At 40.2% G+C, this 22,979-nt stretch overlaps 1 protein-coding gene and 1 long non-coding RNA gene across 2 annotated transcripts; one reads left to right on the top strand and one right to left on the bottom strand.

Moving 5' to 3' along the window:
- Positions 1 to 3,994: 3,994 nt before the first annotated feature.
- On the top strand, positions 3,995 to 16,394 carry LOC138342197 (uncharacterized). Its single transcript, XM_069294417.1, has 10 exons — positions 3,995 to 4,605; positions 4,674 to 5,507; positions 6,450 to 6,614; positions 7,035 to 7,176; positions 12,666 to 13,279; positions 13,348 to 14,181; positions 15,124 to 15,288; positions 15,709 to 15,879; positions 16,051 to 16,271; positions 16,390 to 16,394. The coding sequence occupies exons 1-10, from the start codon at positions 3,995 to 3,997 to the stop codon at positions 16,392 to 16,394; spliced, it is 3,762 nt and encodes a 1,253-aa protein (XP_069150518.1).
- A 4,624-nt stretch (positions 16,395 to 21,018) lies between these two features.
- On the bottom strand, positions 21,019 to 22,777 carry LOC109118714 (uncharacterized). Its single transcript, XR_011215086.1, has 4 exons — positions 22,653 to 22,777; positions 22,417 to 22,523; positions 21,251 to 21,331; positions 21,019 to 21,155 (listed from the first exon to the last, which is right to left on the bottom strand). It is a non-coding gene; the product is annotated as an uncharacterized lncRNA (long non-coding RNA).
- Between the last annotated feature and the right edge of the window lie 202 nt (positions 22,778 to 22,979).

Below are 22,979 nucleotides of genomic sequence, written 5' to 3'. Positions count from 1 at the left end.
CAATTTCAACTTTTACGAAACAATCAAAATCAAAAAGACTACACCATGTAAAGGAAAATGGCTACTGAGGGAGATTGTGGAAGTTTGTTCAATCCAGTGTCTTAATTCTAAATACTACAAATCAAAACCTCTTATAGTTAAACTACTAAAAAATTCAAGCTGTCAGAGTGGGGCTGTAACGATTCAAAAATTTTTTTTTATATAAATAAGAATAAATAAGTATTTAAAGGGCGTAATTGTCCTTTCACGTTTTAAATGAATAAATAAATAAATAAATCAAAAACAGATTTGTATTTATTTATTATTTGACTGATTTTTGAATTAGTCTCCTAATCCAAATAGTCCTCTCTCTCTCACGCTCCTTAACTCTCTCTCTCACGTTCTCCATCTTCATCACATTATTTCTGCCAAAAACATCAACAGTTTTCATGCTTGAAAAACTCACAAAAAAATTTTCAAGTAAAAGAAAATAAGTAATCAAAACGTCAAGGCTAAGAGAGGTTCGTCGAGAGAGGTGTGCGTTGAAGTGAATTGGGAGTGGTTTGGAGGAGTTTTCCGGGCAGCAACATTAAAGTTTGAACATCGATTAAGGTATGGGTTTCTTCTCTCTTGGCTCCTTTCCCAAGAGGCCCCTTACGATTCAAGTTATTCATCTCGAAACTAAGGCTGTTTCCCGTTGCATGCCCCTGTCACTAGCTCCCAATGAATTTTAGGTTGGGTATGATTGCTGGTAGATTTAGGTGTATATTATGTTTTCGCGATGAATATGATTATGTTTGTGTACTTGGAATCGTATGAAAGGCAACCATGTTTTTCTTGAAATTATGTGTAAGTATGTTACAGTGAATGAGGTTCTTTATGTAATGCTCCAAAAGTTTAATGTAATATGATTGTATATTTTTCGTGAATAAAATGGGGTAAGACGTGAAGTTCATATGAAATGTTAGGTGGCTTGATTGAGGGAGTAATTCTTGGTTAGACGAATCTATAAAAAAAAATATAATGTGTAATTAAAACATTATGAATGAACCATGAAATTTCCCTAAGAATTAATGTTAAACTTGATGAAAAAGTGAAGAAAAATCGTAGAATAAATTTCCAGAACTTGAAAACAGACTTTAAAAGAATCTGGAAATTTTTGAACATCAAAAAATTTAAAAAAAAAAGTTTTGAGGCCTGCAGGGATCGAACCCAGGACCTCCCTGCAGCATGCCTTAATTAAAAAAAAAATGGGGCTGGCAGGGATCGAACTCGCGACCCCAGCCACGCGCAAAAAAAAAAAAAGATTTAAAAGGGAATGCTGGGGGCGGGGATCGAACCCACGACCCCCAGTTCGCGAAAAAAAAAAAAGAATAAAAAGGGATGCGAGGCGTGGGGATCGAACCCACGACCTCAGAGTTGAAGGGAGGGGTACAAATATTAAGGAAATAAAGGTGAGGCTGTGGGGGTTCGAACCCACCACCTCACAGCCTCCATTTCCAGCGAAAATAAGAGAAAAATAAAGGGGGCTGTGGGGGTTCGAACCCACAACCTCCCTATTCAAGCGAATGTAATTAAAAATAATAATAATAATAAATTAAAATTCTAATTAAAGTTGAAAAAAATTAATTCTCTTATGTAAACATTGAGATTAAATTTAGAATTTTGATTAAAAATAGAATACTAATTCTTTTATGTAAATATTGAGATTTAAATTAGAATTCTAATTAAATTAGGAAATTATTCTTTCATGTAAATGATTGAAATTTAATTTAGAATTCTAATTAAAATAGAAAATGTATTATGTCACGAAAATGTTGAGATTTAATTTAGAGTTCTAAATTTATGAATATTAGAACTAAAATCAATGAAAAATATAAATGATGTCCAAATAATTCAAGATTTGGGTTCTCGTGCCCAAACCTCCGTATTGATACATAAGTCATACGTGAGTAAAATATTCAAGAATAATGTAATCTACTTTGATCAAAAATCAAGATCTTGGTATATATACAAGATACATAAGTCTTGTAATACATAATCTTAGGAAAATAAGAATCACTTAACGAACTATAAACGAAGCCCCATGGCTTGTATGTATAGACACATAAGTTTAACATACGTTCAAAAAAATAAGTGAACCTAAGATGTACGTAATGAAATGAAGAATGTGGTGACAATCATGATGTGAGGCTAATGTATATGGAGAGAGCAATCTCAAACGAGCCTAAGTAAATGTTACCAATACGTATTCATCAATGAGGGTGTAAGATAATGAAGAGACCAGTCTCTATAAGTACTTTAATGAAAAATATTGAGTTTAAAACACTTAATACTAATAATGAGATGAGAAATCATCTATTGAGCTATGATGCCCTCATACTAGAAGACAACTTCCATGATGTATGAGTTGGATGTAATGGAACTTTATACTGAGCACCGATAGGCTAGCTATGAGCGGTGATGCCTTCTTTCGGGAAGGGCGGAGGTTCACGTAATTCTCATGAGATGAGACTGTCCGGCTTGCCGGGTATGGGTCTCCACACATCTCCTAGTCTTTGAACCTATATTGCCACTATAGGGATCTGGCGGGGTTAAATTCCCATATACGCTAGCATGTTATTTGAATCGCTTTGGCCGGTGATTCCACCTCTTTTCGGTGTGGGGAAGACACTGGATTTCATGATGCTCACATGATCTATGTCGGTTAAAGTTAAAGTTCCCAATGAATGAATGAGGCCAGCCTCAAATGAATCATATAAAGAAATGAATGATACCGAAGGTGTTAGGATAGGATAATCAAGAGGTGAGCTAGATTCAGGTAATGACATTAGGTCATTCCTGATCATTGCACAGCAAACCCGATGAAAGTCTTAAACTACATCCTAGGTATAGCTGGTGTTCGCACTGGCCTATGAATGAATTGAAATGAAATACGAATGAATGAGTGAAGCAGACTCTGTGTTTGCTAAAGAAGGCTCCCTAGTTGAGGTCCCATATGTTGAGCCCTCATTTTGGAAAGTCTTAAAGTTAAGTCTATGATAATAAGGTCTCATAGTATACGAATGAATAATATGAAAGAAAGTATGTGTTATATGTTATGTGTTATATGAATATGTTATGTTTTGTGTGCTATACGATAATTATAATGATGCATGTCACTCTCATGGCATAACTTTCCCAATCTCAATTTGGCAAGTCCACTGACTTGACTTCCAAAAATCATGTTGTTAGGAAAGAGCTATTCTTCCTCATGCATGTCCCTGGTGTGTACTTGCATATACTCATACTTAGTACAAGTGTGTACTAATTCCATACGAACATCTATTTTTAGGTGCAGGCACAGGTGGACGCTAGAGCTACAGGTTCGTTGTTGCAGCTATCCGGACATCAGTATTCATCCGGAGTTTGGTAGGTCCTCATGCTTTCGAGGATGCTACTGTTTTACATTCTAGCGTAGTTTTAGAGTTGAGCTAGCGGAACATGTTCCACTAGCGTTTCTTTCCTGTTTTGGTTCAAACTTTGTATTGGTGCTATTTTGGCCGATATACAATTAATACTTAATGAATTATTTCTTTCAGTTGCTTATCTCTTAAATGTTAGATGGTTGATGATGAACGATTACGAAATGTTAAGAATGTTCAGCAAGTATGATTAAAGAATCAAAAATTTCAAATTTTCCGCTAAAATTAATCTATGTAAAGTAAGAATGACGTAAGCAGGCTTGTCTGCGACCTCTGAGAGGTCAACGACGCCGGTCTCGTCTGGGGTCTAGATTCCGGTCGTGACAAAGTTGGTATCAGAGCGCTAGGTTAAATTCCTAGAATAATGAGTTCACATCAACCACATTGAGTAGTTTCTAAGTCATGGTAGTGAAGTGCACCACTATCCTGGATTAGAGACTGCATGATGCGTAGGAAAGACTTCCCTTCTTCTTATCTTATTGTGCTCTTCCTAATGTTTAAATTCTTGGTGTTACGAACGTGTCTAACATCAACCTTGCTGTTTTCAGAGAATGAATACCTGGGGAACTAAGGGTCTGAGGACGGGAGCAGCAGCAGCTTGGGGTAATCAGAATCCACCCCAGGCTCCAGCTGAAGGAGTGGCCATGCCAGTGAACCCAGCTGGGTTGACTAATGCGGAGGTGAGGGCATCTCTAGCCCAGATGGCACAGGCCATCACGATGCAGGCCCAAGCTATGACTGCCCAAGTCAACCGGCAGGATGTTCTGAGGGAAAACCCACCGGCTCGCAGCATAGCTGACAGACTGCGAGACTTCACAAGGATGAATCCTCCAATTTTCACAGGGGCTAAGACTTCAGAAGATCCCCAGGAATTTATAGACGAGTTGCATAAGATACTGGTGGCCATGGGGGCCACTGATATTGAGAAGGCTGAGTTGGCTTCCTACCAGCTCAAAGATGTTGCACAGACTTGGTGCAAAATGTGGCGAGATAGCCGTGTCCTAGGAGGGGTGCCAGTCACCTGGGAGCTGTTCAAGACAGCATTTTTGGAAAGGTTCTTCCCTAGAGAGATGAAAGAGGCCAAGGTTGAGGAGTTCATCAACCTCAAGCAAGGATCCATGACTGTCAGGGAGTATTCCCTGAAGTTTGTGAAGTTATCAAGGTATGTACTTCCCTTAGTATTTGATAACAAGAATGATGAGAGTACTTAACTTTGTTGAAATCATCCAGGTATGCTACTCCCTTGGTTTCTACCAGCAGGGAGGAGATGAGCAGATTCCTCACAGGAATCAATGGAGACCTGGAGGAAGATTGTCGGGCTGCGATGCTCCATGATAATATGGACCTTTCTAGATTAATGATGCATGTCCAGCAGGTAGAGGACAGTCGAAAGAGGAGAGGTGTACGTGATGTTAGGAGGCCTAGGCCTCAAGATCAGGCAGGTCCCAGTCATGGAGGCCATAGAAACAATTTTAGCGTCCGCGAGCAGCCCAAATTCAAGAAGGGGCAACAGAGTGCTGGAAATTCTGACCCTCAGAGAAATACAACGCCTAGAGGAGGCAGACCCGAACCCAAGAGGGGCAATGGAGGTGAGATGCAGCGTCCAAGGAAGACTTGTACTAAGTGTGGCCGAATGCACCTTGGAGAATGTAGACAGGGCACTAATGCCTGTTTCGGTTGTGGTAAGAGTGGACACATGGTCATAGACTGTCCCCAGAACAGAGGTCAGGCTGGGGGTAATGCTCAGCCTAGGCCTACCCCACATAATGCAGCAGCAGCCGAACCTCCGAAGAGGAACAGATTTTATGCCTTGAAAGGTAGGGAGGAGCAGGAGAAGTCCGCTGATGTGGTCACAGGTATGCTGCAAGTATTCTCAACTTCTGTTTATGCTTTACTTGATCCAGGGTCTACGCTTTCCTTTGTAACTCCTCTGCTTGCCCTTACCTTTGAAATACTACCTGAAGTTCTGCATGATCCTATAGTGGTTAGTACGCCTTTAGGAGAAAATGTGAGAACCGAAAGGGTATACAAGAATTGCCCAATAGTTGTGAGTGGCAAGGCTATGTGTGCAAACTTGATTGAGTTACCCATGCATGATTTTGATATTATTCTTGGCATGGACTGGCTTCACAGCCATTATGCTTGCTTGGACTGTCGTAGTAGAGTGGTGAGGTTTCGTTTCCCTAATGAAGAAGAGTTAGTCTGGGAGGGGTACAATCCGATTCGTCCTAACCCCTTGATTTCAAATCTTAAGGCCAATAAAATGATGGCCAAAGGGTTATTATGTCATCTAGTGAGTGTTAATGATTTAGATCATGATGTTCCTTCCATAGACTCGGTGCCTGTAGTAAATGAATTCCTAGATGTGTTTCCTGAAGATTTGCCTGGAGTCCCTCCCCTTCGAGAGATTGACTTTGGTATCGACTTAGAACCTGATACTAAACCAATCTCAATTCCTCCTTATAGAATGGCTCCAGCAGAACTCAAGGAGTTGAAGCTGCAGTTAAAAGATCTCACGGATAAGGGTTTCATTCAGCCGAGCATATCCCCTTGGGGCGCTCCAGTGTTGTTTGTAAAGAAAAAGGATGGGACCCTTAGAATGTGTATCGATTATCGGCAGCTCAACAAAGTCACTATAAAGAATAAGTACCCACTTCCCAGAATTGATGATTTGTTCGATCAGCTCCAAGGGTCTAGTTTCTTCTCTAAGATTGATCTTCGTTCAGGGTATCATCAGCTTAGAGTTAGGGATAGGGATGTCCCAAAAACAGCTTTTCGTACCCGTTATGGTCATTATGAGTTCTTGGTTATGTCATTCGGTCTCACGAATGCACCTGCTGCATTTATGGACCTCATGAACAGAGTTTTCCGTGAATACCTTGACTCTTTCGTCATAGTATTCATTGATGACATTCTCATCTACTCTAAGACCAAGGAAGAGCATGAACAGCATTTGAGACTAACCTTGCAGGTACTTAGACAGCATCAGCTGTATGCCAAATTCAGCAAGTGTGAATTCTGGCTGAGATCAGTGACCTTCCTGGGCCATGTTGTGTCCGATCAAGGTGTAGAAGTGGACCCCAGAAAGACTGAAGCAGTTAAGAAATGGCCAAAGCCTCTTACACCCACCGATATCCGTAGCTTTCTGGGATTGGCTGGTTACTACCGCAGGTTCGTGGAGGGATTTTCTTCCATTGCTGCCCCACTTACAACCTTGACAAAGAAGAAATCCAAGTTTGAATGGACGGACACTTGTGAGAAGAGTTTCCAGGAGCTCAAGGACAGACTCACTTCAGCCCCGGTGCTTACTCTGCCTAAGAGTGGCGAGAATTACACTGTCTATTGCGATGCATCTAGGGTCGGTTTGGGATGTGTTCTTATGCAGGCTGGTAAGGTGATAGCTTATGCTTCCAGACAGCTCAAGGTTCATGAAAAGAATTATCCCACTCATGACTTGGAGTTGGCAGCTGTGGTGTTTGCGTTGAAGTTATGGAGGCATTATCTATATGGAGTACACGTGGATGTGTTCACGGATCATAAGAGTCTCCAGTACGTGTTCACGCAGAGGGAGCTGAATCTACGGCAACGCAGATGGTTGGAGCTGTTGAAGGATTATGACATGAATGTGCACTATCATCCAGGTAAGGCTAATGTTGTGGCTGATGCTTTGAGCAGGATGAGCATGGGGAGTACAGCCCACGTTGAGGATGAGAAGAAGGAGCTAGTGAAAGAGGTACACAGACTGGCCAGGCTGGGTGTACGGTTGGTTGACTCTACTAGTGGAGGTGTTTCAGTTCACCCTAGTTCTGAATCATCCCTGATAGTGGAAGTCAAGAAGGGTCAGCATCTTGATCCGGTGTTGATGGAGATGAAGGACTCAGTGTTGTTAAAAATGAATGAGTCTTTTGCTTTGGGAGATGATGGCATACTTAGATACCAGAACCGGTTGTGCGTACCAGATGTAGATGATTTACGGACCAAGATTGTTACAGAGGCCCATGGGTCCAGATATTCCATACATCCAGGTTCCACAAAAATGTATCATGATCTTAAGCAGATTTATTGGTGGGATGGCATGAAGAGGGATATTGCAGACTATGTGGCTAAGTGTCCTAATTGTCAGCAGGTTAAGGCAGAGCATCTTAAGCCTGGTGGTCTGACTCAGATCATTGAGGTTCCGACTTGGAAATGGGAGGCCATTAATATGGACTTCGTAGTTGGTCTTCCGAGGACTAGGAGGCAGCATGACTCTATATGGGTTGTTGTGGACAGATTGACTAAGTCTGCCCACTTTATCCCAGTGAAGTCTACTTACAGGGCCGAGGATTACGCGAGACTTTACATTGATGAGATTGTGAGATGGCATGGGATCCCTTTGTCTATTATTTCAGATAGAGGAGCTCAGTTTACTTCACATTTTTGGAGATCTTTCCAGAAAAGCTTAGGCACGCAGGTGAAACTTAGCACTGCCTTTCATCCTCAGACAGATGGGCAGGCAGAGCGCACTATTCAGACATTGGAGGACATGTTAAGGGCGTGTGTGATCGACTTTAGAGGTAATTGGGATGACCATCTACCTTTGATAGAGTTCTCGTATAATAATAGCTATCACTCCGGCATTGGGATGGCACCGTTTGAGGCATTGTATGGTAGGAGGTGTAGATCTCCAGTTGGGTGGTTCGAGGTTGGAGAGTCATCTATTTTGGGTCCAGAGATCATTCATGAGGCCTTGGAGAAAGTTAGACTGATTAGGGACAGGTTGTCTACTGCTTACAGCCGACAAAAATCATATGCAGACAACAGAAAACGACCCTTAGAATTTAACGTTGGTGACCAGGTCTACTTGAAGATATTTCCTATGAAAGGGGTGATGAGATTTGGTAGAAAAGGGAAGCTTAGTCCGAGATATGTGGGGCCATATGAGATCCTACAACGCGTGGGTGAGGTGGCCTATGAGTTAGCATTGCCTGCGGAGCTAGCTTCTGTTCATCCAGTCTTTCATGTCTCTATGTTGAAGAAGTGCCTAGGTGATCCAGCATCAATCCTACCTGTAGAAGGTTTGGGGGTTGGTGAAGACTTGTCCTATGAGGAAATACCTGTTGAGATCTTAGACAGACAGGTCAAGCGGCTAAGGAACAAGGAGATTGCCACAGTGAAGGTATTATGGAGAAACCATCTTGTTGAGGGTGCTACGTGGGAGGCCGAGGCCGACATGAGATCCCGATATCCACATCTTTTCAACTCTTGGGGTTAGGCTTCCTACTCATAAGACTATAGTTCCTTATCTCTTCGTATTTGTTGCTATTGGCTGATTGTACATAGCAATTAAGTTATGATCTGATTGGCATTATGAGGTGTAATGGTAGTGTCATTCGGGGACGAATGTTCCTAAGGGGGGATAATGTAACGATTCAAAAATTTTTTTTTATATAAATAAGAATAAATAAGTATTTAAAGGGCGTAATTGTCCTTTCACGTTTTAAATGAATAAATAAATAAATAAATCAAAAACAGATTTGTATTTATTTATTATTTGACTGATTTTTGAATTAGTCTCCTAATCCAAATAGTCCTCTCTCTCTCACGCTCCTTAACTCTCTCTCTCACGTTCTCCATCTTCATCACATTATTTCTGCCAAAAACATCAACAGTTTTCATGCTTGAAAAACTCACAAAAAAATTTTCAAGTAAAAGAAAATAAGTAATCAAAACGTCAAGGCTAAGAGAGGTTCGTCGAGAGAGGTGTGCGTTGAAGTGAATTGGGAGTGGTTTGGAGGAGTTTTCCGGGCAGCAACATTAAAGTTTGAACATCGATTAAGGTATGGGTTTCTTCTCTCTTGGCTCCTTTCCCAAGAGGCCCCTTACGATTCAAGTTATTCATCTCGAAACTAAGGCTGTTTCCCGTTGCATGCCCCTGTCACTAGCTCCCAATGAATTTTAGGTTGGGTATGATTGCTGGTAGATTTAGGTGTATATTATGTTTTCGCGATGAATATGATTATGTTTGTGTACTTGGAATCGTATGAAAGGCAACCATGTTTTTCTTGAAATTATGTGTAAGTATGTTACAGTGAATGAGGTTCTTTATGTAATGCTCCAAAAGTTTAATGTAATATGATTGTATATTTTTCGTGAATAAAATGGGGTAAGACGTGAAGTTCATATGAAATGTTAGGTGGCTTGATTGAGGGAGTAATTCTTGGTTAGACGAATCTATAAAAAAAAATATAATGTGTAATTAAAACATTATGAATGAACCATGAAATTTCCCTAAGAATTAATGTTAAACTTGATGAAAAAGTGAAGAAAAATCGTAGAATAAATTTCCAGAACTTGAAAACAGACTTTAAAAGAATCTGGAAATTTTTGAACATCAAAAAATTTAAAAAAAAAAGTTTTGAGGCCTGCAGGGATCGAACCCAGGACCTCCCTGCAGCATGCCTTAATTAAAAAAAAAAAATGGGGCTGGCAGGGATCGAACTCGCGACCCCAGCCACGCGCAAAAAAAAAAAAAAAGATTTAAAAGGGAATGCTGGGGGCGGGGATCGAACCCACGACCCCCAGTTCGCGAAAAAAAAAAAGAATAAAAAGGGATGCGAGGCGTGGGGATCGAACCCACGACCTCAGAGTTGAAGGGAGGGGTACAAATATTAAGGAAATAAAGGTGAGGCTGTGGGGGTTCGAACCCACCACCTCACAGCCTCCATTTCCAGCGAAAATAAGAGAAAAATAAAGGGGGCTGTGGGGGTTCGAACCCACAACCTCCCTATTCAAGCGAATGTAATTAAAAATAATAATAATAATAAATTAAAATTCTAATTAAAGTTGAAAAAAATTAATTCTCTTATGTAAACATTGAGATTAAATTTAGAATTTTGATTAAAAATAGAATACTAATTCTTTTATGTAAATATTGAGATTTAAATTAGAATTCTAATTAAATTAGGAAATTATTCTTTCATGTAAATGATTGAAATTTAATTTAGAATTCTAATTAAAATAGAAAATGTATTATGTCACGAAAATGTTGAGATTTAATTTAGAGTTCTAAATTTATGAATATTAGAACTAAAATCAATGAAAAATATAAATGATGTCCAAATAATTCAAGATTTGGGTTCTCGTGCCCAAACCTCCGTATTGATACATAAGTCATACGTGAGTAAAATATTCAAGAATAATGTAATCTACTTTGATCAAAAATCAAGATCTTGGTATATATACAAGATACATAAGTCTTGTAATACATAATCTTAGGAAAATAAGAATCACTTAACGAACTATAAACGAAGCCCCATGGCTTGTATGTATAGACACATAAGTTTAACATACGTTCAAAAAAATAAGTGAACCTAAGATGTACGTAATGAAATGAAGAATGTGGTGACAATCATGATGTGAGGCTAATGTATATGGAGAGAGCAATCTCAAACGAGCCTAAGTAAATGTTACCAATACGTATTCATCAATGAGGGTGTAAGATAATGAAGAGACCAGTCTCTATAAGTACTTTAATGAAAAATATTGAGTTTAAAACACTTAATACTAATAATGAGATGAGAAATCATCTATTGAGCTATGATGCCCTCATACTAGAAGACAACTTCCATGATGTATGAGTTGGATGTAATGGAACTTTATACTGAGCACCGATAGGCTAGCTATGAGCGGTGATGCCTTCTTTCGGGAAGGGCGGAGGTTCACGTAATTCTCATGAGATGAGACTGTCCGGCTTGCCGGGTATGGGTCTCCACACATCTCCTAGTCTTTGAACCTATATTGCCACTATAGGGATCTGGCGGGGTTAAATTCCCATATACGCTAGCATGTTATTTGAATCGCTTTGGCCGGTGATTCCACCTCTTTTCGGTGTGGGGAAGACACTGGATTTCATGATGCTCACATGATCTATGTCGGTTAAAGTTAAAGTTCCCAATGAATGAATGAGGCCAGCCTCAAATGAATCATATAAAGAAATGAATGATACCGAAGGTGTTAGGATAGGATAATCAAGAGGTGAGCTAGATTCAGGTAATGACATTAGGTCATTCCTGATCATTGCACAGCAAACCCGATGAAAGTCTTAAACTACATCCTAGGTATAGCTGGTGTTCGCACTGGCCTATGAATGAATTGAAATGAAATACGAATGAATGAGTGAAGCAGACTCTGTGTTTGCTAAAGAAGGCTCCCTAGTTGAGGTCCCATATGTTGAGCCCTCATTTTGGAAAGTCTTAAAGTTAAGTCTATGATAATAAGGTCTCATAGTATACGAATGAATAATATGAAAGAAAGTATGTGTTATATGTTATGTGTTATATGAATATGTTATGTTTTGTGTGCTATACGATAATTATAATGATGCATGTCACTCTCATGGCATAACTTTCCCAATCTCAATTTGGCAAGTCCACTGACTTGACTTCCAAAAATCATGTTGTTAGGAAAGAGCTATTCTTCCTCATGCATGTCCCTGGTGTGTACTTGCATATACTCATACTTAGTACAAGTGTGTACTAATTCCATACGAACATCTATTTTTAGGTGCAGGCACAGGTGGACGCTAGAGCTACAGGTTCGTTGTTGCAGCTATCCGGACATCAGTATTCATCCGGAGTTTGGTAGGTCCTCATGCTTTCGAGGATGCTACTGTTTTACATTCTAGCGTAGTTTTAGAGTTGAGCTAGCGGAACATGTTCCACTAGCGTTTCTTTCCTGTTTTGGTTCAAACTTTGTATTGGTGCTATTTTGGCCGATATACAATTAATACTTAATGAATTATTTCTTTCAGTTGCTTATCTCTTAAATGTTAGATGGTTGATGATGAACGATTACGAAATGTTAAGAATGTTCAGCAAGTATGATTAAAGAATCAAAAATTTCAAATTTTCCGCTAAAATTAATCTATGTAAAGTAAGAATGACGTAAGCAGGCTTGTCTGCGACCTCTGAGAGGTCAACGACGCCGGTCTCGTCTGGGGTCTAGATTCCGGTCGTGACAAAGTTGGTATCAGAGCGCTAGGTTAAATTCCTAGAATAATGAGTTCACATCAACCACATTGAGTAGTTTCTAAGTCATGGTAGTGAAGTGCACCACTATCCTGGATTAGAGACTGCATGATGCGTAGGAAAGACTTCCCTTCTTCTTATCTTATTGTGCTCTTCCTAATGTTTAAATTCTTGGTGTTACGAACGTGTCTAACATCAACCTTGCTGTTTTCAGAGAATGAATACCTGGGGAACTAAGGGTCTGAGGACGGGAGCAGCAGCAGCTTGGGGTAATCAGAATCCACCCCAGGCTCCAGCTGAAGGAGTGGCCATGCCAGTGAACCCAGCTGGGTTGACTAATGCGGAGGTGAGGGCATCTCTAGCCCAGATGGCACAGGCCATCACGATGCAGGCCCAAGCTATGACTGCCCAAGTCAACCGGCAGGATGTTCTGAGGGAAAACCCACCGGCTCGCAGCATAGCTGACAGACTGCGAGACTTCACAAGGATGAATCCTCCAATTTTCACAGGGGCTAAGACTTCAGAAGATCCCCAGGAATTTATAGACGAGTTGCATAAGATACTGGTGGCCATGGGGGCCACTGATATTGAGAAGGCTGAGTTGGCTTCCTACCAGCTCAAAGATGTTGCACAGACTTGGTGCAAAATGTGGCGAGATAGCCGTGTCCTAGGAGGGGTGCCAGTCACCTGGGAGCTGTTCAAGACAGCATTTTTGGAAAGGTTCTTCCCTAGAGAGATGAAAGAGGCCAAGGTTGAGGAGTTCATCAACCTCAAGCAAGGATCCATGACTGTCAGGGAGTATTCCCTGAAGTTTGTGAAGTTATCAAGGTATGTACTTCCCTTAGTATTTGATAACAAGAATGATGAGAGTACTTAACTTTGTTGAAATCATCCAGGTATGCTACTCCCTTGGTTTCTACCAGCAGGGAGGAGATGAGCAGATTCCTCACAGGAATCAATGGAGACCTGGAGGAAGATTGTCGGGCTGCGATGCTCCATGATAATATGGACCTTTCTAGATTAATGATGCATGTCCAGCAGGTAGAGGACAGTCGAAAGAGGAGAGGTGTACGTGATGTTAGGAGGCCTAGGCCTCAAGATCAGGCAGGTCCCAGTCATGGAGGCCATAGAAACAATTTTAGCGTCCGCGAGCAGCCCAAATTCAAGAAGGGGCAACAGAGTGCTGGAAATTCTGACCCTCAGAGAAATACAACGCCTAGAGGAGGCAGACCCGAACCCAAGAGGGGCAATGGAGGTGAGATGCAGCGTCCAAGGAAGACTTGTACTAAGTGTGGCCGAATGCACCTTGGAGAATGTAGACAGGGCACTAATGCCTGTTTCGGTTGTGGTAAGAGTGGACACATGGTCATAGACTGTCCCCAGAACAGAGGTCAGGCTGGGGGTAATGCTCAGCCTAGGCCTACCCCACATAATGCAGCAGCAGCCGAACCTCCGAAGAGGAACAGATTTTATGCCTTGAAAGGTAGGGAGGAGCAGGAGAAGTCCGCTGATGTGGTCACAGGTATGCTGCAAGTATTCTCAACTTCTGTTTATGCTTTACTTGATCCAGGGTCTACGCTTTCCTTTGTAACTCCTCTGCTTGCCCTTACCTTTGAAATACTACCTGAAGTTCTGCATGATCCTATAGTGGTTAGTACGCCTTTAGGAGAAAATGTGAGAACCGAAAGGGTATACAAGAATTGCCCAATAGTTGTGAGTGGCAAGGCTATGTGTGCAAACTTGATTGAGTTACCCATGCATGATTTTGATATTATTCTTGGCATGGACTGGCTTCACAGCCATTATGCTTGCTTGGACTGTCGTAGTAGAGTGGTGAGGTTTCGTTTCCCTAATGAAGAAGAGTTAGTCTGGGAGGGGTACAATCCGATTCGTCCTAACCCCTTGATTTCAAATCTTAAGGCCAATAAAATGATGGCCAAAGGGTTATTATGTCATCTAGTGAGTGTTAATGATTTAGATCATGATGTTCCTTCCATAGACTCGGTGCCTGTAGTAAATGAATTCCTAGATGTGTTTCCTGAAGATTTGCCTGGAGTCCCTCCCCTTCGAGAGATTGACTTTGGTATCGACTTAGAACCTGATACTAAACCAATCTCAATTCCTCCTTATAGAATGGCTCCAGCAGAACTCAAGGAGTTGAAGCTGCAGTTAAAAGATCTCACGGATAAGGGTTTCATTCAGCCGAGCATATCCCCTTGGGGCGCTCCAGTGTTGTTTGTAAAGAAAAAGGATGGGACCCTTAGAATGTGTATCGATTATCGGCAGCTCAACAAAGTCACTATAAAGAATAAGTACCCACTTCCCAGAATTGATGATTTGTTCGATCAGCTCCAAGGGTCTAGTTTCTTCTCTAAGATTGATCTTCGTTCAGGGTATCATCAGCTTAGAGTTAGGGATAGGGATGTCCCAAAAACAGCTTTTCGTACCCGTTATGGTCATTATGAGTTCTTGGTTATGTCATTCGGTCTCACGAATGCACCTGCTGCATTTATGGACCTCATGAACAGAGTTTTCCGTGAATACCTTGACTCTTTCGTCATAGTATTCATTGATGACATTCTCATCTACTCTAAGACCAAGGAAGAGCATGAACAGCATTTGAGACTAACCTTGCAGGTACTTAGACAGCATCAGCTGTATGCCAAATTCAGCAAGTGTGAATTCTGGCTGAGATCAGTGACCTTCCTGGGCCATGTTGTGTCCGATCAAGGTGTAGAAGTGGACCCCAGAAAGACTGAAGCAGTTAAGAAATGGCCAAAGCCTCTTACACCCACCGATATCCGTAGCTTTCTGGGATTGGCTGGTTACTACCGCAGGTTCGTGGAGGGATTTTCTTCCATTGCTGCCCCACTTACAACCTTGACAAAGAAGAAATCCAAGTTTGAATGGACGGACACTTGTGAGAAGAGTTTCCAGGAGCTCAAGGACAGACTCACTTCAGCCCCGGTGCTTACTCTGCCTAAGAGTGGCGAGAATTACACTGTCTATTGCGATGCATCTAGGGTCGGTTTGGGATGTGTTCTTATGCAGGCTGGTAAGGTGATAGCTTATGCTTCCAGACAGCTCAAGGTTCATGAAAAGAATTATCCCACTCATGACTTGGAGTTGGCAGCTGTGGTGTTTGCGTTGAAGTTATGGAGGCATTATCTATATGGAGTACACGTGGATGTGTTCACGGATCATAAGAGTCTCCAGTACGTGTTCACGCAGAGGGAGCTGAATCTACGGCAACGCAGATGGTTGGAGCTGTTGAAGGATTATGACATGAATGTGCACTATCATCCAGGTAAGGCTAATGTTGTGGCTGATGCTTTGAGCAGGATGAGCATGGGGAGTACAGCCCACGTTGAGGATGAGAAGAAGGAGCTAGTGAAAGAGGTACACAGACTGGCCAGGCTGGGTGTACGGTTGGTTGACTCTACTAGTGGAGGTGTTTCAGTTCACCCTAGTTCTGAATCATCCCTGATAGTGGAAGTCAAGAAGGGTCAGCATCTTGATCCGGTGTTGATGGAGATGAAGGACTCAGTGTTGTTAAAAATGAATGAGTCTTTTGCTTTGGGAGATGATGGCATACTTAGATACCAGAACCGGTTGTGCGTACCAGATGTAGATGATTTACGGACCAAGATTGTTACAGAGGCCCATGGGTCCAGATATTCCATACATCCAGGTTCCACAAAAATGTATCATGATCTTAAGCAGATTTATTGGTGGGATGGCATGAAGAGGGATATTGCAGACTATGTGGCTAAGTGTCCTAATTGTCAGCAGGTTAAGGCAGAGCATCTTAAGCCTGGTGGTCTGACTCAGATCATTGAGGTTCCGACTTGGAAATGGGAGGCCATTAATATGGACTTCGTAGTTGGTCTTCCGAGGACTAGGAGGCAGCATGACTCTATATGGGTTGTTGTGGACAGATTGACTAAGTCTGCCCACTTTATCCCAGTGAAGTCTACTTACAGGGCCGAGGATTACGCGAGACTTTACATTGATGAGATTGTGAGATGGCATGGGATCCCTTTGTCTATTATTTCAGATAGAGGAGCTCAGTTTACTTCACATTTTTGGAGATCTTTCCAGAAAAGCTTAGGCACGCAGGTGAAACTTAGCACTGCCTTTCATCCTCAGACAGATGGGCAGGCAGAGCGCACTATTCAGACATTGGAGGACATGTTAAGGGCGTGTGTGATCGACTTTAGAGGTAATTGGGATGACCATCTACCTTTGATAGAGTTCTCGTATAATAATAGCTATCACTCCGGCATTGGGATGGCACCGTTTGAGGCATTGTATGGTAGGAGGTGTAGATCTCCAGTTGGGTGGTTCGAGGTTGGAGAGTCATCTATTTTGGGTCCAGAGATCATTCATGAGGCCTTGGAGAAAGTTAGACTGATTAGGGACAGGTTGTCTACTGCTTACAGCCGACAAAAATCATATGCAGACAACAGAAAACGACCCTTAGAATTTAACGTTGGTGACCAGGTCTACTTGAAGATATTTCCTATGAAAGGGGTGATGAGATTTGGTAGAAAAGGGAAGCTTAGTCCGAGATATGTGGGGCCATATGAGATCCTACAACGCGTGGGTGAGGTGGCCTATGAGTTAGCATTGCCTGCGGAGCTAGCTTCTGTTCATCCAGTCTTTCATGTCTCTATGTTGAAGAAGTGCCTAGGTGATCCAGCATCAATCCTACCTGTAGAAGGTTTGGGGGTTGGTGAAGACTTGTCCTATGAGGAAATACCTGTTGAGATCTTAGACAGACAGGTCAAGCGGCTAAGGAACAAGGAGATTGCCACAGTGAAGGTATTATGGAGAAACCATCTTGTTGAGGGTGCTACGTGGGAGGCCGAGGCCGACATGAGATCCCGATATCCACATCTTTTCAACTCTTGGGGTTAGGCTTCCTACTCATAAGACTATAGTTCCTTATCTCTTCGTATTTGTTGCTATTGGCTGATTGTACATAGCAATTAAGTTATGATCTGATTGGCATTATGAGGTGTAATGGTAGTGTCATTCGGGGACGAATGTTCCTAAGGGGGGATAATGTAACGATTCAAAAAAAAAATTTTATATAAATAAGAATAAATAAGTATTTAAAGGGCGTAATTGTCCTTTCACGTTTTAAATGAATAAATAAATAAATAAATCAAAAACAGATTTGTATTTATTTATTATTTGACTGATTTTTGAATTAGTCTCCTAATCCAAATAGTCCTCTCTCTCTCACGCTCCTTAACTCTCTCTCTCACGTTCTCCATCTTCATCACATTATTTCTGCCAAAAACATCAACAGTTTTCATGCTTGAAAAACTCACAAAAAAATTTTCAAGTAAAAGAAAATAAGTAATCAAAACGTCAAGGCTAAGAGAGGTTCGTCGAGAGAGGTGTGCGTTGAAGTGAATTGGGAGTGGTTTGGAGGAGTTTTCCGGGCAGCAACATTAAAGTTTGAACATCGATTAAGGTATGGGTTTCTTCTCTCTTGGCTCCTTTCCCAAGAGGCCCCTTACGATTCAAGTTATTCATCTCGAAACTAAGGCTGTTTCCCGTTGCATGCCCCTGTCACTAGCTCCCAATGAATTTTAGGTTGGGTATGATTGCTGGTAGATTTAGGTGTATATTATGTTTTCGCGATGAATATGATTATGTTTGTGTACTTGGAATCGTATGAAAGGCAACCATGTTTTTCTTGAAATTATGTGTAAGTATGTTACAGTGAATGAGGTTCTTTATGTAATGCTCCAAAAGTTTAATGTAATATGATTGTATATTTTTCGTGAATAAAATGGGGTAAGACGTGAAGTTCATATGAAATGTTAGGTGGCTTGATTGAGGGAGTAATTCTTGGTTAGACGAATCTATAAAAAAAAATATAATGTGTAATTAAAACATTATGAATGAACCATGAAATTTCCCTAAGAATTAATGTTAAACTTGATGAAAAAGTGAAGAAAAATCGTAGAATAAATTTCCAGAACTTGAAAACAGACTTTAAAAGAATCTGGAAATTTTTGAACATCAAAAAATTTAAAAAAAAAAGTTTTGAGGCCTGCAGGGATCGAACCCAGGACCTCCCTGCAGCATGCCTTAATTAAAAAAAAAAAATGGGGCTGGCAGGGATCGAACTCGCGACCCCAGCCACGCGCAAAAAAAAAAAAAAGATTTAAAAGGGAATGCTGGGGGCGGGGATCGAACCCACGACCCCCAGTTCGCGAAAAAAAAAAAGAATAAAAAGGGATGCGAGGCGTGGGGATCGAACCCACGACCTCAGAGTTGAAGGGAGGGGTACAAATATTAAGGAAATAAAGGTGAGGCTGTGGGGGTTCGAACCCACCACCTCACAGCCTCCATTTCCAGCGAAAATAAGAGAAAAATAAAGGGGGCTGTGGGGGTTCGAACCCACAACCTCCCTATTCAAGCGAATGTAATTAAAAATAATAATAATAATAAATTAAAATTCTAATTAAAGTTGAAAAAAATTAATTCTCTTATGTAAACATTGAGATTAAATTTAGAATTTTGATTAAAAATAGAATACTAATTCTTTTATGTAAATATTGAGATTTAAATTAGAATTCTAATTAAATTAGGAAATTATTCTTTCATGTAAATGATTGAAATTTAATTTAGAATTCTAATTAAAATAGAAAATGTATTATGTCACGAAAATGTTGAGATTTAATTTAGAGTTCTAAATTTATGAATATTAGAACTAAAATCAATGAAAAATATAAATGATGTCCAAATAATTCAAGATTTGGGTTCTCGTGCCCAAACCTCCGTATTGATACATAAGTCATACGTGAGTAAAATATTCAAGAATAATGTAATCTACTTTGATCAAAAATCAAGATCTTGGTATATATACAAGATACATAAGTCTTGTAATACATAATCTTAGGAAAATAAGAATCACTTAACGAACTATAAACGAAGCCCCATGGCTTGTATGTATAGACACATAAGTTTAACATACGTTCAAAAAAATAAGTGAACCTAAGATGTACGTAATGAAATGAAGAATGTGGTGACAATCATGATGTGAGGCTAATGTATATGGAGAGAGCAATCTCAAACGAGCCTAAGTAAATGTTACCAATACGTATTCATCAATGAGGGTGTAAGATAATGAAGAGACCAGTCTCTATAAGTACTTTAATGAAAAATATTGAGTTTAAAACACTTAATACTAATAATGAGATGAGAAATCATCTATTGAGCTATGATGCCCTCATACTAGAAGACAACTTCCATGATGTATGAGTTGGATGTAATGGAACTTTATACTGAGCACCGATAGGCTAGCTATGAGCGGTGATGCCTTCTTTCGGGAAGGGCGGAGGTTCACGTAATTCTCATGAGATGAGACTGTCCGGCTTGCCGGGTATGGGTCTCCACACATCTCCTAGTCTTTGAACCTATATTGCCACTATAGGGATCTGGCGGGGTTAAATTCCCATATACGCTAGCATGTTATTTGAATCGCTTTGGCCGGTGATTCCACCTCTTTTCGGTGTGGGGAAGACACTGGATTTCATGATGCTCACATGATCTATGTCGGTTAAAGTTAAAGTTCCCAATGAATGAATGAGGCCAGCCTCAAATGAATCATATAAAGAAATGAATGATACCGAAGGTGTTAGGATAGGATAATCAAGAGGTGAGCTAGATTCAGGTAATGACATTAGGTCATTCCTGATCATTGCACAGCAAACCCGATGAAAGTCTTAAACTACATCCTAGGTATAGCTGGTGTTCGCACTGGCCTATGAATGAATTGAAATGAAATACGAATGAATGAGTGAAGCAGACTCTGTGTTTGCTAAAGAAGGCTCCCTAGTTGAGGTCCCATATGTTGAGCCCTCATTTTGGAAAGTCTTAAAGTTAAGTCTATGATAATAAGGTCTCATAGTATACGAATGAATAATATGAAAGAAAGTATGTGTTATATGTTATGTGTTATATGAATATGTTATGTTTTGTGTGCTATACGATAATTATAATGATGCATGTCACTCTCATGGCATAACTTTCCCAATCTCAATTTGGCAAGTCCACTGACTTGACTTCCAAAAATCATGTTGTTAGGAAAGAGCTATTCTTCCTCATGCATGTCCCTGGTGTGTACTTGCATATACTCATACTTAGTACAAGTGTGTACTAATTCCATACGAACATCTATTTTTAGGTGCAGGCACAGGTGGACGCTAGAGCTACAGGTTCGTTGTTGCAGCTATCCGGACATCAGTATTCATCCGGAGTTTGGTAGGTCCTCATGCTTTCGAGGATGCTACTGTTTTACATTCTAGCGTAGTTTTAGAGTTGAGCTAGCGGAACATGTTCCACTAGCGTTTCTTTCCTGTTTTGGTTCAAACTTTGTATTGGTGCTATTTTGGCCGATATACAATTAATACTTAATGAATTATTTCTTTCAGTTGCTTATCTCTTAAATGTTAGATGGTTGATGATGAACGATTACGAAATGTTAAGAATGTTCAGCAAGTATGATTAAAGAATCAAAAATTTCAAATTTTCCGCTAAAATTAATCTATGTAAAGTAAGAATGACGTAAGCAGGCTTGTCTGCGACCTCTGAGAGGTCAACGACGCCGGTCTCGTCTGGGGTCTAGATTCCGGTCGTGACAGGGGCCTTCAAGAACAACTCCACAACTTTCATTCGATACCTAGCAAAATCATAAATGAGTATTGAAACTTAAAAAGGGTAAACAAGTACCTAGGAGGAGTGAATATGAGAGCTAATTAGAGTCGATGGACTTACCTGTTGAAGAAACTCTAACAGATCCACATCAGTTAAGTTAACGCCGAAACAACCACCTAGGTGTAGTTGAAAGGTTCCAACCTGCCCATATAGTAACACTTCATAACGTACCCAAACTTAATTAATTCATAATCTTCGTTTGATCGTTTCCAAGAAGGCACACATAGGAACACCAAATAGTTGATCAATGGACACATCTGGAAAAATACATGGAACCTGTACTATCACGAACACAACCATTTTCTTATGAAACACATACAAGTTTAGCTAGTGGAGTATCTCCTAAAAATGAATGATGTCATGAATGATTTTCCAAAGTAAGTTGGAAGCAATTCGAGCTTCACGACCTTATAATTCGAAAAGAGAGAACCTCTAGCATCATCTTGTTACTGATGGTATTAGAATAAAAAAGGTTCTCCCCTTAGAAGTTACAATTCATAATTCACTCACTATAATCAGCACAATTAAAACATAAACTAGACCATAAGAGACAATGCGCACAAACGACACTTGAAAATCTTAAACCCAAAAACCATTATAGCTTTAAACAAGAGCACAGAACTGATATAAACTGTTGTATTGATACCTCCTAATGGAATAACTAGACTGAGCAGAAGTGTCATGCTTTTTACCACACTAGGACATGCATATATACTTCAGAGGGAGGAATAGGCATGCTAAAGTGAATAAGCTATAAAATATGGTAAAAGGTTCAAGAATGTAAGTGAGCTATCTCTCTCAGCCCTTGTGTATTTATACTCTACAGGCGTATCTTTATTTCCAAGAATTCTGAATCTCAATTCATCTTTCATAATAGTTGATGTCACTTCCCTATCCTGTATTAACAACTACAATCAACACTATAATACCTTTCCCTTCTAAGACTAATTTGCAAAAGGTTTCCATGTACTTAACTTTTCAATGTATAATATGACAGAGACAAGTATTAGAGAATATTACTGCAAGAGGTGTGACAGACGTTGGCTGCTTGTGAAACAGATTTAGGTCCCTGCTACAGCTATAACCAAACCAACTTCATGCTCAGAGATAAGTTTAACTTTAGTGAATGACGCAAAAATTAGTGCAACTGCTTCTGGTAAATAGCAATTTTATCAAGTTCCATAGACTAATTCTGATAAAAATCTAAACAAAGATCCGTAACTTACCTGGTACATGATCTTGATGCTTGCGAATGAACGTTGCAGGTCCAATACCTGTTCTGAATTTGGTCAGCATAATTGTGTAATAATTGGTAACCAATTTCAGGGATGACCTGCAAAAGCATGGTCGAAGACTCAAAATCAACGTTACCTATTATAAAGAGTTTCAAGACTTCCCACAAGCCAAGCGGCACATGGCAAAGATAAACTATATAATTCATATTAGATGACCATAAATGTACCAATTCTTGCTCGGAATCAAGAAAGGTAGTTCTCCTCTTTTATCCAGATAGGACCTCATAATTCACTAAGTTACAGACCCCAAGTTGAAATAGCACATCAATGTTTTTTAGAAAATCATTACCTTCTCAGGCAGATCTTCCATTACAATTTCGGTCATCTACAGCATGAACATGACAATGAGTGTAACGTTCAACGAAGATAAATGCAAGAATCAAACAAAAGATCATAATCTTGACTATGTAGAATCAAACAAAAGATCATAATTTTGACTATGTAAAGAGGGACGCACATTTATTTTGACATAAGAATATACTCCTCCGCCAAAC

Source organism: Solanum lycopersicum, chromosome 2 (assembly GCF_036512215.1).
Source record: "Solanum lycopersicum chromosome 2, SLM_r2.1".
Taxonomy (NCBI): Eukaryota; Viridiplantae; Streptophyta; class Magnoliopsida; order Solanales; family Solanaceae; genus Solanum; species Solanum lycopersicum.
The sequence above is the reverse complement of the archived record's forward strand: the minus strand, read 5'-3'. Positions and strand labels throughout refer to the sequence as shown.